Source organism: Hyperoodon ampullatus (genome assembly GCF_949752795.1).
Source record: "Hyperoodon ampullatus genome assembly, chromosome: 3".
NCBI classification, from domain to species: domain Eukaryota; kingdom Metazoa; phylum Chordata; class Mammalia; order Artiodactyla; family Ziphiidae; genus Hyperoodon; species Hyperoodon ampullatus.
Window position 1 is genome coordinate 58306697 of NC_136916.1, and position 16121 is coordinate 58322817.

Below are 16121 nucleotides of genomic sequence, written 5' to 3' on the forward strand. Positions count from 1 at the left end.
GAGAAAATGGCCACACCTGCCAACTTCTCTGGACTCTTCCCGTTGTGTGCCAAGGGGATACTAGCCCTGGAGGGGGCCCTGACTATACCTCCAAGGAGACAGAGCCAGGGCAGTGGAGAAATCATGCCACAGATGAATGGAGTCTAGGTCTGTCTCGTCAAAACGTCCCCCAGTCAAACCTGAGCCCCATCGCACCTCAGTTCTGGATGAGTAGGGACTAGGGGGCATCTGTCCTTGCTGAGGGCTGCACAGGGTGACCTAGTGTCTCCTAGGGCATAGTGGGTGAGAAGAGTTTACGTGGGACAAGGGTGAACATTAAAACTTGACAACTCATGTTTAATGGATATTAAAAAATTACAAGCAAATCAAAACTTAGGTTTCACAGCAATTATTGCTTACGATGAAGGCTAAGTGCAAAGACTGAGTTGATTTAAAGTCAGTTGAATGAAAATTATTAAGTGAAAGTACTCCAGATGTTACACAGATATGGCCAGAGCCGTGTGAGCAGTACAGTTAAAGCAGGAAAGAAGGTGGGCTTTGGAGATGATCAAACCTGGATTTGGAGTCTGGATCTCATTTTTATCGGCAGCTGCAAGACCTCGGTCAAGTCACATGACCTCTGGGAATTGCAGTTTCTGGAGTCAGACCCCCTGGGTTCCAATCCCAGGCTGTGACTCTAAGACCCTGGTGATCTTGGGTAAGTTACTTAATGACATGCATCAGTTTCCTCCTCTCTAAAATGGGGGAGATAACAGCACCCCTCTTTTAGGATTATTGAGAAGACGAGTGCTCAGAACAAAATCTGGGGCTTCCCTGGTGGTGCAGTGGTTAAGAAACCGCCTGCCAATGCAGGGGACACGGGTTCCAGTCCTGGTCCAGGAGGATCCCACGTGCCGTGGAGCAACTAAGCCCATATGCCACAACTACTGAGCCTGTGCTATAGAGCCCGTGAGCCACCATTACTGAGCCCACGTGCCACAACTACTGAAGCCCGCGCTCCTGGAGCCTGTGCTCCGCAACAAAGAGAAGCCACCGCAATGAGAAGCCCGCTCACTGCAACTAGAGAAAGCCTGCACACAGCAACGAAGACCCAACGCAGCCAAAAATAAATAAATAAATAAATTTATTTAAAAAAAAAAAAAAAAAGAACAAAGCCTGATTCATGGAAGCCCCCAATGACTGTTAGCAAGTAGTACACATTTATTGAGCACCTCATCCCTGCCAGACATGTTGTTTGGTAATCAGTATTATTTCTATTTATTCATACTAATCCTATAAGGTAGGCGTTATAATTCCCATTATACATTCTAAAGGCAGGATGTGACCTGCCCAAGGTCACACACTTAGTAAGTGCCAGGGCCGGTATTCAAACCCCAAGTCAGTGGTTACATGCCCCAAATATGAACCTCACTGGGCTCAGACTCAGTCTCCCCACCTGTACAATGGGTTTATTGTCATCTCCCCAGTCACCAGGGCAGAATCTGGTCTGGTGGTTCCCAGGGATTGGACCATAACCTGGTCCACTATTAGGGTCTGCTGTTCCGCCCCTGCCATCTTCTCTGGGCACTGCCAGCTCCTTCTGGGGTACCGGAGGACACATCCACATTCTGCGGTCCATGGAGGATGTCTGAATCACTACCCTTCTGTGGGAAACGAGGCATTTTAAACTTCTGCTCCACCCCGCTGTTCCCTGGGAAGTCCATTACATACCTAGGTTTTCACTGTGTAAAAACAAGGACTGTCCCATGTCTCCTTGTGTCCTCTCTGAGTCACAGTAAATAACACTGAAGAGCATGGCCCAGCTGGGCCGGCCTGGGCTGCCTGCTCTGAACACTTTGCCCCTTTCAAGGCCCTTCTCCCTTCAAGATCCCCTCCTCCGCCTCAGCAGCCCACCAGCAACTACCACCACACTCTTATCTGGAAAGAAAGGCTTTACTAACCAATGTTCTGCGAAGTGTCAGGACTGAACGCCTAGGGGACTGGTGTCCTAAGAAAGGTGACTGGGGAGAGGGTGATACTCATCTCAAAGGGGATTAACTAATGCGATTTCAGGCTGCTGCAGGCTGGGGGGAGGTTTTCATTGATTCATTCATTCATTCCACAACTACTTATTACTTGCCTCCTCTGGCTGGGCACTGCTCTGGACCCTGGGATACACATGTAAAACAACATATAGAAATTCTTGCTTTCATGATGACACTCCATTGGAGGAGACAGACAATAAACAAGGTGAATAAAGAAAATCGGTAATAATGCTCGCTAGTGAGAAATACCCCAGTGGGACTAAAGCAGGCACGGGGGTTTATATAAGGGAGTGCATGCAGGGGAGGCTGACATTTTAGTTAGGGGTGCAGGAAAGGGCTCCATGAGAGGCGGGTGTTGGGGTGAAGACCTGAAGGAAGCGAGAGAGGCTCTTTGATGAAGAGCATCCAGGCAGAAGGAATACCAAGTGCAAAGCCCAAGGTGCCAGGTATGTTTGAAGAACATTCCGGAAACTGTGTGGGTGAAGCAGAAGCAGCAAGTGGGGGAGGAGTAGAGGATGAGGTCGAAAAGGCAGGGGAGTCAGATCACACAAGCCTCTCACCCAGAGAAGAAGGGGAGCCCCGGAGAGTTCGTGGCAGAGGGATTAGGACATGATCCCACCCACATTCAAGCAGCATCCCTCTGGCTACTGGGTGCAGGAGCTCAAGGGACAGGGCGGATGCAGGGAGACCAGTTGGCTGGCTGTTGCCACAAGCCACGGGAGCCTTTCTGGGCACCCCCAGAGCAGCCCCCAGACCCCTGCCTGTCTCCTGGTCCTAGTCCTCCGGGCTGAGCGGAGGTGGGAAGACGGATGGCAGACCAGAGCTTTCACAGCAAGGATCATGGGGACCAGTGCAACTTACAGACTGGGGGTGGGGGGAGGGGCTAGTTTTAAGATGTGCTCAAATGCAGAGATGCACACGAAAGAGAGAGGAAAGAGCAGGGACCATCTCGGTGACCATTCTGACATATTCCGGACAACCAGAGGGGCCTCTTGCCAAGCCTGCCAGCATGTCTGCCCCTGGCTGGCCTCACTGTCAGCAGCAAGCACATTCCACAGTTGATGTTTGGCTTGTGGTCTGGCCTGGCCTTCTCGTTGGTTTCTTCTGCTCTGAAAGGCTTTTTAAAATCAGAATCTGGGTTCTCTTTAAGTTTGGGGCATGAATCACTGCTTCTGGGCCTGGAAAGGGGATAGAGGGAAAGGAGGGCCCATGTCACGGGTGCTCCCTCTCTCAGGCCCGTGTGCCACTAAGCATGTGTACATGACAGGCTCCCAGTCAAAACATTCCAAGTCAGACTCGCTTCCAAGCTCCCAGTCAATATTTCCACCTGCCCAAGAGCCCCACAAAGTCGACATGTCCAGGATCCACTCAACTTCCTGGTCCTTAACCCCCCCCCCCATATTCTCTCCTTTTCTTTCCCTGGTGACCAAGGATGTTCCACTCTGCCCCTCACAGGTTCCCTCTTCCTCTCTCCTCTCACCACCTTTACATCAGGCTCTGGCATCCTCCTGCCTGGGTTGCTGCAGTAGCCATCTTAGCAATCCACTTGCTTCTAGGTGTTGTCCTGTCACATTCAACCTACACCCATATCCCCCTCCCCGCCACCAAGGAGCTTCTCAAACCATAGATTAGAACATGCTCTACCCTCCCTCAAAAACCTTCAGTGGCTCCCATCTGCTATATCCAAATGCCTTATTTGGCATTCGGTCCTCTCTCGGTGGCCTCAGCCCATGTTCCATTCTTGCAGTTCTGCACATACTCCAGCATCCTGTCAACCAAACATCAGGCTGTTCCCCAGATATATTCTCTGCTCTTCTTGTAGTTACAAATCATCTCTTTTTCACCTCTCAAATTCCAGAGTCTTTTATCTGTAGCTCTCTTACAGCTTTATTACTTCCTCCCTTGTATTAGTTATTATTATTTCTTTTTGGCTGCATTGGGTCTTCGTTGCTGTGCACTGGCTTTCTCTAGCTGCGGTGAGTGGGGGCTATTCTTTGTCGCGGTGTGCGGGCTTCTCATTGCGGTGGCTTCTCTTGTTGCGGAGCACAGGCTCTAGGTGCACGGGTTTCAGTAGGTGTGGCACGTGGGCTCAGTAGTTGTGGCTCACGGGCTCTAGAGCACAGGCTCAGTAGTTGTGGCACACGGGCTTAGTTGCTCCGCGGCATGTGGGATCTTCCCGGACCAGGGCTGGAACCCGTGTCCCCTGCATTGGCAGGTGGATTCTCAACCACTGCGCCACCAGGGAAGCCCTGTATTAGTTATTTATCCAAAGATCTCTCTCCTATTAGACCATAAACTCTTTGAAGGACAGGACTTATCTCTTAAGTTTTATCCCTCAGAGCGCCTAGCACAGCACCTAATACAGGCCACTGTGTTGGGACCTCTTGGGGGTGCATCTGCAAAGAAACATAAGACATCTATCTTGCGCTTAAATATCTTTCTGTTGACTTAGACAGTTCTTACATTCATTCAACACATATTATTTGAGCAGTACTATGTCTGGCACTGTGGGAGAGCTGGCAATACAGAGACTGATAGGAGATGTGGTCCCTGCTCCAGTCCAGTGGGCAAAGCTGTTTGGGCTATTATAATACTGTGTTGTGTATGGGGTATAACACTGTAAGAAGTATAGGCATCTTGAGATCACAAAAGTAACGTGATCCAAGGTCTGACTGAGTCAGGTGAGGCTTTCAGGAGGAAGACCTGAAGAATAAATGGGAGACAGCCAGGAGAAAGGAGGGGGTCGGATGGGATATAGGGAACAATGTGAGTGAAGGACAGAGAGAGCTGGTGTGTTTGAGAAACTAAGAAGCTCAGTTTAGTGGAGGTGCCATAGGGGTGTAGACGTGCCCATGCACATGGTGCTGCTAGAGAGGAGTCCTGAGTGCAGGCTATTCAGGGTCTGGTGAGCTCTATTAAAGAGGCTGGGCTCAACCTAAGGCAATAGGGAGCCACTGAGGGTTTTAAGCAGGGGAAGTGACTACACACTCAGTTTGTGTTTTAGCCTCACTTTGTCTGCTATTGAGGAAGGTCTGGGTGGATGGGGTCAGGAGGGAGGGAGGATGATAACTGAGTTTGGGCCTCAGGCTGGTCCCAGGGGCTTCCTGCTCTGCCTCCCCCAGGCAAGCCTCTCCTCTTTTTCCTGATGGAGCATCCCTTACCCACCCCACCTGGGCTTCTCTTTGACAGTCCCCATCCTGAGTCAGGTGTTTCCTTCACCTGAACACTCACAACAGCTTCAGTGGGGCCCAGAATCTCAGGGTTGGAATGACCCTAATGGGCTCTGTTTAACCCCTGCTGGACACCTCCTACCATGCCAGTCCATCTGTCTGTGAGCAGCTCTGACCAGGATCCTCAGCCAAATTGGTGTCCCCATAGCCCCTCTTTGGCTTTCCTCTGGCCCACTTGGGGCCACACAGTGATCAATAGCTTATGGCCTTGTGGGGGACACAGACAGGGTCACTAAATGAATAACCCTCCAGATACCAACTCCCATCTCAAATTGCCCCTTGTGCCTCAGCCTCTCAAACTCTGATTCCACCCTACATCTCCAGCCCAGCCTGGCTATGAATCCTGTGAAACTGCAGGCTGGAGAGGTGGGCTGGAAAACTGGGAAGCAGGACAATTGGTTACATCTTGGTTTCACCACTGACTGTTTGTGACCCTGAGAAAGTCATTTCCCTTCCCTGGACAGTGTTTTCTCTTCTGCTTGATTGGGGATTGGGTTTAGATGACACCGGTGAGTCTCAGCCTTGGCTGCCCATTAGAATTACTGGGGAGCTTTAAAAAATGCCAAGGCCAGGCTCCATCAAAGAGAGTGATGGTGTGTTCTGGTGGGGACAGTGAAAAGTTCTGTTTTACACCATCATTCTCTTGTTCACCCATGAATGAGGACCACTGGACTTGCTGATTGTCTGCAGACCAAGAGGGGAGGCTGAAGTGGGCAGGTAAAAAACCCAAGAAGTGACCCCTTATTTAGAAGGATTAGCCCAGCAGGACCACGGCAGCACCAATACCCGTGGCTGTGGAAAGGCCAGCATTTCAAGTTTTGGCTTCTTGCTTTCGCCAAGAGGGCTACTCCAGAGCTCAGCATCAAATGCTTGAAGGTCCCCCCACAAGGGTTCTCAAAGGGGTCTTGAGGCAGTAACTGGAGACAGAAGCATCCTCTGAATTCCACGGCTTAAAAATCATTCCACAGCCCTGGCTGTGTGCCTTCAGAACTGCTCTATGGGCACCCCTGCATCTACGGACACCAGCACTTTTCATGGGCCCTGCAGCCTGTGTGTGATCTGTGCCTTCCTGCCCTCACAGAGGCTGGGCCTTATCTGATTTGGAATTTCCAGAACCTGGAGATGCCTGGGGTTTAGTGGGTGCTCAATACATACTGGCCAAATGGACGAGCCACACAGTTTCTTCATGTGTCAAGAGGGATCCTGGTGCCTTCCTTGCCAAATCACAAGCCTGCAGGGAGAACTCTGTGAGCAGTTGCTCAGCCCCACACTCAGAAGGGCCCCCGCTTGGTTTAATGCTCTGCTGTGGCCACCTTGAAATTCTTAATAGTCTTTAAACAAGGAGCCCTGTATTTTCATTTCACACTGGGCCCCACAGATTATGTAGCTGATCCTGCATATGTGGTAAGTGGTGGGAATAAACTCAGAGAAGAGCTCTGTCTACATACTATTTATGGGACTTTATGGTTGCCACCAGTCACCAAATATGAGAGGCTATGAGCTCCAGGAAAAGAGCAATTCCAGTAGAAGGAGAGGAGATGGACATCACTTTGTGGTCTTCTTCCTGGCAGTAGGAGAAAGCAGTGTAGTCTGAGGGCCTGGGGATGGGCGAGACAGAAAGGACAGATGGTGGAGACTGCAGACACCCCCAGTGGTCTACAGAGAATGATTTCAATGATCTTGTCCTACCTGCCTGCCACAGATGTAGAAAAGCTACCATTAGAACTTCATTCCTTTGGCCGAAGCACTGTTTGCTCCTTAAGTTCCTCTGACGAGTGTAGCAAACTAGGTTTCTAATCTCATCTTTGGCCAGAAGATCTGTCCCTGAATTCCTATGTGATCTTGGGGAAATCACAGGAAATCATTTAACTTTGAAAAGCCTCAGTTTCCCCCTCTATCTAATGGACATACCAGCCTCGATAGGACCTCTGACCTCACTTGGCCTATTCTGACTGACAGAACAAATACACGGGAGTGCTCTTTGCAGACTGTTGGGAGCTGTATCCACTTACTCGTTTCATGATTTTTCCATGGCCTTCTTGAGGCCCAGCCTGCAAAGAAATAGGTCCTGGAAATCTGCAGGGCCAGGATTCCTGTAGCCTGGCCCAGCTGGGTGATGCTGCTGGGGAAAGAAAGCTGTCAGCCCCAGCTACGGAGGCAGGAGCCCCTTCTCTGTGTCATCCTGTTTGGAATCCTGGAGCACATTGCTATAGCAACTTGCCTAACTCACCCCACATGCCACGTGGAAAAACCTCTGCCCGCTTTAGAGCAGCATCACCCAAGCCACAGACTGGCTTCTTCTATGTTACAGGATGAGGCCGCCCATCATCCACAAGGACCCAGGTAGAACCCACCTGATCAGTGATGGAGTAGTGGGATAAGGGGCTGGACCAGGCCAGGCAGGTCCCTTGCCTCAACTTTTTGGTCTCACCTATTTCAGGTCCTGGTACCCGAAATTCCATCATTAGCCCCTTGATCCTTTGGCTCAAGGCACAGCCCAGTTAAAATGCAAATCACTTTGAAGGACACATGAAGCTGTCATCACTCATTAGTGCTGTGCAGCATGAATTAACTCATTAGGCCTGGAGCTCAGAGCAGGGAAGCAGAGGCAGGGAAGGGAGGAGAGCAATGCCCAGCCTAAACCCTGAGGAGGGTTGGAGAGGCAGTCAGAGTGGCCCAGAATATTGGGACTTGGGGGCAGATGGTAGAGCCCCACTCAGCCCTGAGCAGGGAGGCAAGTGAGGGAGAGAGGCTCCCGTATTAAAAGGCAGGGTGTGAGGACCACTTCTCACCAAGCCAGCATCTTGACTGGGAAATCGCTGTCTAGCTGAGTCTGAAGGAGAGAGCTGCTTCTCCTGGACCAGTGTCCATGTGAGGATGGCCATTTGCATACAGATCTCATTTTCCCTGAAGACAGTATCTTCCAGCAAGGGCATCTTATTCATCTTTCTGTGCCCTCCTGAAGAGACATTATGCACAGATTAAGGGCAAACACCAAACATCGCCTCTTACTCAGTCAGCATGACCCTGGATGAACCATTTAACTTCTCACGTGTAACCTGGTGATTGCTGTAGTGACTTCCATAGCAAAGCCTAGCTGAGATGTGAGAAAATGCTTGATGCAGTGCCTGGTATGAATCAAGTGAATGATGGGAAGGGTGATCAATGAACTGCTATTATTTGCTGAGGGCTTACTGGGTGCCAGATGCTGTTCCAAACACTTGATATGAATGAACCACGTAGAGATCATCTAAAGCACACATCAGCCTGTGAAGTCGTTATTCTACCCATTTTACAGATGAGGAAATGAGGCCCAGAGGGACTTATCCAGGGTCACCCAAGCAGAAAGGATTTGAATCCAGTTGGGCTCCCAGGCCACACACATAATGATCATTACTCCAGCTCAGTAAGCTCGAAGGTGGAGGAAGTTTGGGATAGAGGCAGTGGGGGTGGAGATGGGGGCATGTTTGGCCACACTGACTTCTTCCTCCAGGAGGAATTTTATTCATCTCGTGAAGGTGATAAGTACAGAGTATGAAAACCCTTCATGGAATTTTGGGGGAGCTTATTTATTTTTGGCGTACGAGATGACCGACTCCAGTCTCCTCCCCTTCTCCCCTGGCTGGTAACCTTCTGGGATCTGGTACACTCAGGATTTACCTGTTGGGGGATGGGGACCCTCCTTGCTAGACCACAGCTCCCTAGAGCAAGCACTCCACACTAAGGGCATGTGGGTGACTTTAGAGCTCATAATTGTTTTGGGAAAATAGTTTCAAATGGCTATGAATTCCTGAGGGTAGCCCACGGTTCGGTGCTGTTGGGATAGGGGCATTAAGCTATGAGGGCCAGATGAGACACCGTTTTTGGAATGTGTTAGTGCGTGTTTAAAGCTTGTTTTGTAGCTGACCCTCCCTGAGTCAGCCAGAGGCTGTCACTACCTGGGGAGGATTGTGATGGATCCTTTCTCTTTGCAACTGCAATAGAACAATGTAAGTAAGATCTGGAAGCCTATAGTGAGAGAAGAATCTCCAAAGTCAGGCATTAAGGAGAGAAAAGAGGGCTTTTTAATTCTCCAAAAACTCCCTTCTATACAGCAAGAGCCAAGCTACGCCAGCTAAGATCATAGTTCTGTCCTAAGCAATGAGGGGAGGGGATGGAAGGGAAGTCCCTGCTGCTGGGGGAAGCTGTCACTGCAGGAGGGGAGACAAAGAGGTTCACAGAGGGCAAAATGAAGGTGAGCTGCTGTCTGAGTTTCTCAAGGACCCACAGCCCTGTGGGTGGGCTGGGAACAATGAGGATGTCTAGCTGAGGAGATAGACATCCCATCTCTGGGGGATCCACTGCAGGGTAGAGATAGGGGCATGGTGAATAAGAAGAGGGTCATATTCTACTTTCATCTCGTTAGGGCCCCCAGGGTCTGCCTGTGGAAGGGTCCAGAAGCTCCACGGCTGATGGTGGCTGAGAGGCTTGGCTGACAAGCTCCCAGCAGGGTGGGCACTGGGGAGGCAAAGTGACAAACTTTATCTCCTTCCCTGCTCTTCCCAAGCTGGAGAGCAGGACTTGGATCTTTTTAGTCTTTGCACACCGGTGGTGCCCAGTACTGTGCCTTTTCCATACAAGGTTTTTCTGCTGAATAAGACCCCCACGCACAAGGACACATAAGGGAGTGGTATCGTTCTTCTCCTCTCCAACGACACAAAACACTCACGCCAGGATCATACTGACTTCAAGACAGCCTCAATGGCAAAACAAAAACAAAAACAAAAATCCCTGAGTTCCCATTATGACCAAGATTTTGGGCCAGGCCTTTGGGAGAAGGGATTAGGAAAGTTCAGGTTTATTTATGAGTATGAAGTATGAAGGTTACATCTCTGCATCCTTAGATCCCTTACTCAATGGCCAGTAATGAGCAATGATGATGATGATGATGGAGAAGAAAGACAAACTCCTAAATGCTCAATATGTGCCTGCAACTTTCCAAGTACTTTATATACATCATAAATCTTTGGATACTCTTTAAGTTCTATTATTATCATCCCCATTTTGCAGATGAGAAAACTGAGGCACAGAGCTGGTTAGTAACTTGCCAAGGAAACAGAGTCCCAATTAGCAGAGGCCAGACCCATCCCAGGCAGTAAAACCCCAGGGCCTTCACCCCCACGCTCTGTCTGATCTCCCTATGTGTCTTTATGTCACCTGTCAGGTAACAAGTGCTCAGTAAAGACTGAAGTTTTTTTTTTTCCTTTTTTCTGCTTCCAAACTGGGAGGATTTCACTTTTACTTTATTTTTAAAAATTTTATTGAAGTATAGTTGATTTACAATGTTGTGTTTAATTTCTGCTGTACAGCAAAGTGACTCAGTTATACATATATATATTCTTTTTCCTAATCGTCAGATGCATTACAATAGGCAAGTTCTGATCAATGGGTCTGTTCTCTCTGAAGGTCAGCTATAAGTCTTTGGACCTGTCTACTTTTTTTCTGGCTTTCTTGATAGTTCTGCCCATCTCATCACCCTTCCCAGCCTGCAGCAGAAGCTCTGGAAAGATCAAGGCTCTGAACTCATAATGGCCTTAATGAGGACTCCCCCACCAACTTGGCCTGTGACAAGTCCCTGACCAGCCAAACTGTGCCATCACCAGTAGGCAAGCTTCCTGATAATCCTCACATTGAATCCATGTGATACACAGATGAGAGATCAACATCAGTCCTGCTCTGGAGCTGGGGGAATGGACCCAATGACTTCTGTGACCCTTCTAATCTTCAGAGTCACTACTGACCAGAGTCATCTTTGTGGTTTTCAAATATTCATCTTTTTGTTCTTTAACTACTGTAGTTCCAGGAAATAACACTCTAATGTACAAACAGTCCCACTTTAAGGTCTATCCACACTCTACACACTCCTTTAAGGCCCAGTCCAAATGCTATCTCCTCCTGCAGGAAGCCTTATTCAAGCAGAACTGAACTTCTGTTCGAATTGCAGCCCTTAGCTTCTCTGTGCCATTCACTCCCCAGTGCTTCTATTTAGCTTTCTCTGGTCTCACCTTGTTCTTAGCTACAGGCAGGGCCTTGACTGCATACATGCTTGGGCCCCACCCCCAGTTCCTTGCAGGCAGATGTTCCAACACTGATTGATATGTTTAATGAATCCCATATTTCAAGAACTCAGACTGACCAGATATAACTCAGGAGTGGTTTTCTCCATATGAAGGGAGTTCTGAGTCACAAATCCTGTCCCTGTCCTTCACCACACTCCCTTACCCCCCTCCATCCCTGTTTTATCATTATCAACCACCGATTCAGCCCTACTGTGCACCAAACCCTGTGTTAAGAACTTTTCTTACAGGGCCAGCCTGACTTAATCAGGCCAACAACTTTATGGTCTCAGAATATCTATCTCCGTTCACAGAGGAGGATACCTGTTGGAGAGATTGCATAACCTGCCTAAGGCGGTAAGGCTAGTGGGCAGCAGAGCCAGAACAGCAGAGCCAGGTCTGATTTCAAAGCTTTTGCCCCTAGCTTCCTGAGGTCTGGACTGTCTCTAGCCCCTAAAGCAGCCACTTCAACTCAAGTTCTGGAGGGGCCACATATCTGGGGTCACACAGGAGTGCATTCCCTTTTTCTATGGCTGGGTCTCCTAGTGATTTGAAGGCAGTTCCTAGAGTTCCACCTCTTGCCTAAATGACCTAGAGAGGGCTTCACCACCTCCTCCGGCAGCGGGTTTCTAGATATATGCTGGCCTGGTCGCAGCTCTTCCCCTGCTGTCCCCAACGCTCTCTCCTCCCCAACTTAAAGCATCAGTGTTTGTTTTCAGTTGTGACTCTACGATCTGAACTGAACCCCACCAGCACAGCCCCTTTCAACTACAGGCCTTCCCAGAAGCTCCACTATAGACCGACGCTGGGTGCACTTGTTTCCCGTACTACCCCGGGACTGGGTGAGCTTGCTTGGGCTGGGGGATCTCCACCTGTGCTCTTTGAGGGCGCCTCTCCCGCTGCCACCGCATCTGACTCCTACTACTGGCCCCAGCCCAGACCTGGAGCCCACGCAGAAGGGGAGGCTAGGCCCTTCGGCCAGTTTCCAAGGTGCTGGTCCCCGCCAGAGCACTCGGCCACGCCAAGGAGGGGTCCCGCAAGCTTTCCCGATCCGTAGAACAGCGCCTCTGGCCGCCGCCACCAAGTGGCGGGTCACTCCGGGACTCGGGGTGTGGGGACTCCCGGGCCGGGTGCCCCAGTGAGGATAGCCCAGGGCTGGCCTCTCGCTCCGGGCCGCGCGCCACGCCGGCCCGGGGTCCCCGCCGCGCCGCGACACCTGGAGTGCATTAGGCGGCGGCGCACGTCTCAGCGATGGCGGAATCCCCCGCATTATTGAATGAGCGCACAGTTCTGAGCGCGGGCTGGGGGGCGATGCCCCGTCCCTATCTCGAGGGTCAGGTAATGTTTTCGGGGGCCCTGGACTGCCGAGCTGCTCTCCGCAGCCTTCGGCTAGGCCCGCGACGGCTCGCCAGAGCCTGGGCGCCGACCGCCCCAAGGCTGCGCTCCGTTCCGGCCCGAGGGACCCTGGGCGGCTCTTGCTCCCGGCTCTCCTCCAGCAACCCCCCTTCCCCGGGACCGCCGCAGCAGGCTCTCCACTCTTAGGGATGCTTTCTCCGGGCGCCCTGACCCCTTCCCTCGCTCAGGACGCGCGCCCTCGGCGCTCCCGGCACCGCGAGTGACCCCCGCGGCGGCGCGGAAAGCTCGGCGGGGCGCTTGGAGGTAAGCAGGGCGCCCGGCGGGGCCACCAGCCCTCGGCGCTTTTCAACTCGAGCCTCTTAAACTCCACCAAAGTCCCGGCCTCTGGCCGCCTCCGCGAGCCTCCCTCTAGCGCGTAACTTGGCGGAGTCGCTCGACTGCAGCCAGTTCCCGGGGGACCCACGTCCCCGAGAGCCGCCGAAGTTGGACCCTGGGAGCGCACCGCGACCGGCTCCTGGCAGCTGTTTATCCCAGGCCTCGGAGGGTCAGGGAGGGGCTCCCGGAGGCGGGGGGTGGCGGGGGTATAAGGGGGCACGTACCTGGCCACAGGCTGAGGGCCCAGGCCACCAGGAGGCCCCTGGTCAGGTCCATGGTCCGCGGCGCGTTGGCGGGGCGCGGTGCGGAGCGACGGCGGGGGGCGGCGAGCCAGAGCGACAGCCTCCTCTGCGCGGCGTCCCGAGCCTGCACTGCGCGCGGCGCCCGGCTCCCTGACAGCCGCGGCTGCTTCAGAGGAAGTGGGAGGGCTCGAGCGGCGGGGAGGGGCGCCCGGACACCGCTGGGCTCTGGCTGCGGGCCAGTCGCGGCCCCTCTGCCACCTGCGCGGGCGGCGGGCTGCGGCCTCGACGCCTCTCCGGATCTCTCCTTCTGCCTCCACCCCACCTCTGCCTTAGGAGAAAATTCCAGAGACCCGCTCCTGGGAACCACCTCACCAGTGCAGCGCCTGCCTCCACACCACCACCACCACCACCACCACCACCACCACCACCGCCACCACCACCACCACCACCACCAAATTCAGAGTCTGTTCAGGAAGAGTGGCTTCTATTCTCATGTACCAGAGGAAGGAGCTTCCGAGAGCTCAGAGGGGTACCTAAGGTGACTCAGGGACACGGGCCATGATTCGGGTCTCCCTTGGCCAAGGGGAGTGGATGTCCGTCCAGCTTCCATTCTGAGACAACCCCCTGCTCTCCTGCACCCTGGGGCTCGTAATGTAAAGGCCACAGTGCTTCTCCTGGCCCTGGAATAAATGCAGATCCCCCTTCCACCTCTACGCTGTCCACCCCCCACCCCTGAGGCATTCCAAAGCATCCGGGAGGACCCTGTGCCCACTGTTACCATAACAGTGAAGCTCTTCTTTGGAACCTAGCCACCTTCCTTCCCAGCGCTTCTAACCACTCACAATTAAATTCAATGCACATTTGTTGCATAAGCTTTAAATCAGGCCCTGGACCACAACCCATGGGTGTGGAGGCTGGCCTTTCTAGCAAGGGAGACAGCTGAGGCAGAGGGTAGGATGGCCAGTGTGGTGAAAACTAGAGCAGAAGTCCCACAACACTTTCTCGGGGAAACCTTCCCTCAAGCCGCCCTCCCCAGCCCCGCATCCTTAACAGGTCAGGTCCCCAGACACAAGCTCATTCTCTCCCCCACAGCTCTCATTTTTTTCCTTGTACTTACTCAAGAAACTAAACATTAACTAGTGTAATCATTTGATTAACTTTTCTCTCCTTGCCCAGATTGAAAACACCACTGGGGTAGAAATCTCTGGTTCACACTGAGCACTTAGGCCCCAACACCCCAGGAACATAGTAAGTGGGTGGATGGATAGGTGGATGAGGGCAGGTGGTGTGTGGGTGCACAGAGTCGGGGAGGGATTGGAAGGTTTCCCAGAGGAGGGGACTGGGTTTTGAGAAGGCCCAGGTTCGCGCAGGAATAGTAGTGGGCGTTGTGCCTGGCTCCCCGACATCGCTGTCCTCTTGCTAGCTACGCTGGTTTTTATTCTGGTATCCTCACCTCTCCCATTCAGCCACAGTCTTTGGAGGAAGCTGATTCTACCTCTGGGGGGTGTGTGTGTGTGTGTGTGTTTGCACGTGTGTTGGAGGAGGCATGTGGTTTAGGCTGAAATGAATCACTGTATTGCCATCCCCGGGCCATAGTTTAAGAAAGGGCAACATGACCAAGGAAGAAGTTTTTCTGGGAAATAAGCATTCTTCCTCTTCTAAAAGAGCCACTAGAATTAACTAATGAACTAAGTATCTCCTTTCCTACCCCCACGTCCCTTCCCTGGCTGGGACAAAGAATCACATATGTCTGGAAGTTGATAGGGGTCTGGGTGGGGAAGGGAGCTCTGGCCTTGGGATGAGGCAGATGCTGGATGACAGAATGGAGAAACCAAGTCCAGGAGGGTCTTGATGGTCCCCTGAATCAAGCCACCCCCTCAGTCCACTCCCCCAAGGACTTTCCAGTTATGTGACCAATGAGTCCCCTTTATTGTTTAAGCCGGTTTGAGTCAGGATGCTTTGAACTTAGAGCATTCTGATAACAGCTATCCAGCAGGCTGCAAACCACTTCGCTGCCTCACACAAATTCACACTTTCTCTAGTGTTCTCAAATTCCAAGTGCATGGGAATTGCCTGGAACACTTGCAAAGAATTTTCTCCGAGATCAGGGAGTCCTGATGGGCACTGTGGTCACTCTGCTGTGGAGGTGGGCTGAGGACCTCACTCTGAGACTGCATGCTGCTTGCTGAAGGGGCTCTCTGTAGTGGGCGTGCTGGTCTTCAGGTAGCAATTCTGCCCTTCATTAACTCACATTGTACTCATCAGGGGCATGGGGCTCCTCAGTACATGACGGGTGCCTTTGGATAATCCGGGAAGGTGGGGAGGGGGAGAAGTGTGCCCTCACTTATTCTTTCAACCCAAACTTAAGTGCCTACCGTGCCCCTGTGCTCTGCAAGTCACACAAGAGAAGCTGAGAAGACAAAACCTCGTCCCAACAAGGACCTGCTGTATAGCACAGGAAACTCTGCTCAGTATTTTGTAATAAACTAACTGGGGAAAGAGCTTGAAAAAGAATAGATACATGTATATGTATAACAATCACTTTGATGTACACCTGAAACTAACACAACATTGTTAATCAACTATACTTCAATATAAAATTTTTTAAAAAGAAATTAATTTTCTACAATAATGAATCACAAAAGATATATAACCTCGTATTTATTGACATAATCACTGTTATTTAATCATCCATTTAAATCATTTATTATTTAATGATTATTGAATATTATTTAAATAACACAAGGCAGCAGTGTGTGAGGAATAAATGCAAAATCCAGATTCAGTCTGGAGAAGTTC

At 51.4% G+C, this 16121-nt stretch overlaps 1 protein-coding gene across 1 annotated transcript in view; it reads right to left on the bottom strand.

Annotated features, from left to right (window-relative positions):
- Window positions 1-13371, bottom strand: part of ITGA11 (integrin subunit alpha 11) — a gene marked incomplete at its 3' end in the record, with an annotated part of 124600 nt that extends 111229 nt beyond the window's left edge. The window contains exon 1 of the mRNA XM_079700496.1: window positions 13305-13371. Coding sequence (XP_079556622.1) covers window positions 13305-13356 — 52 coding nt within the window. The 5' untranslated portion in view covers window positions 13357-13371. The remainder of the gene's footprint in view (window positions 1-13304) is intronic.
- Window positions 13372-16121: the final 2750 nt, after the last annotated feature.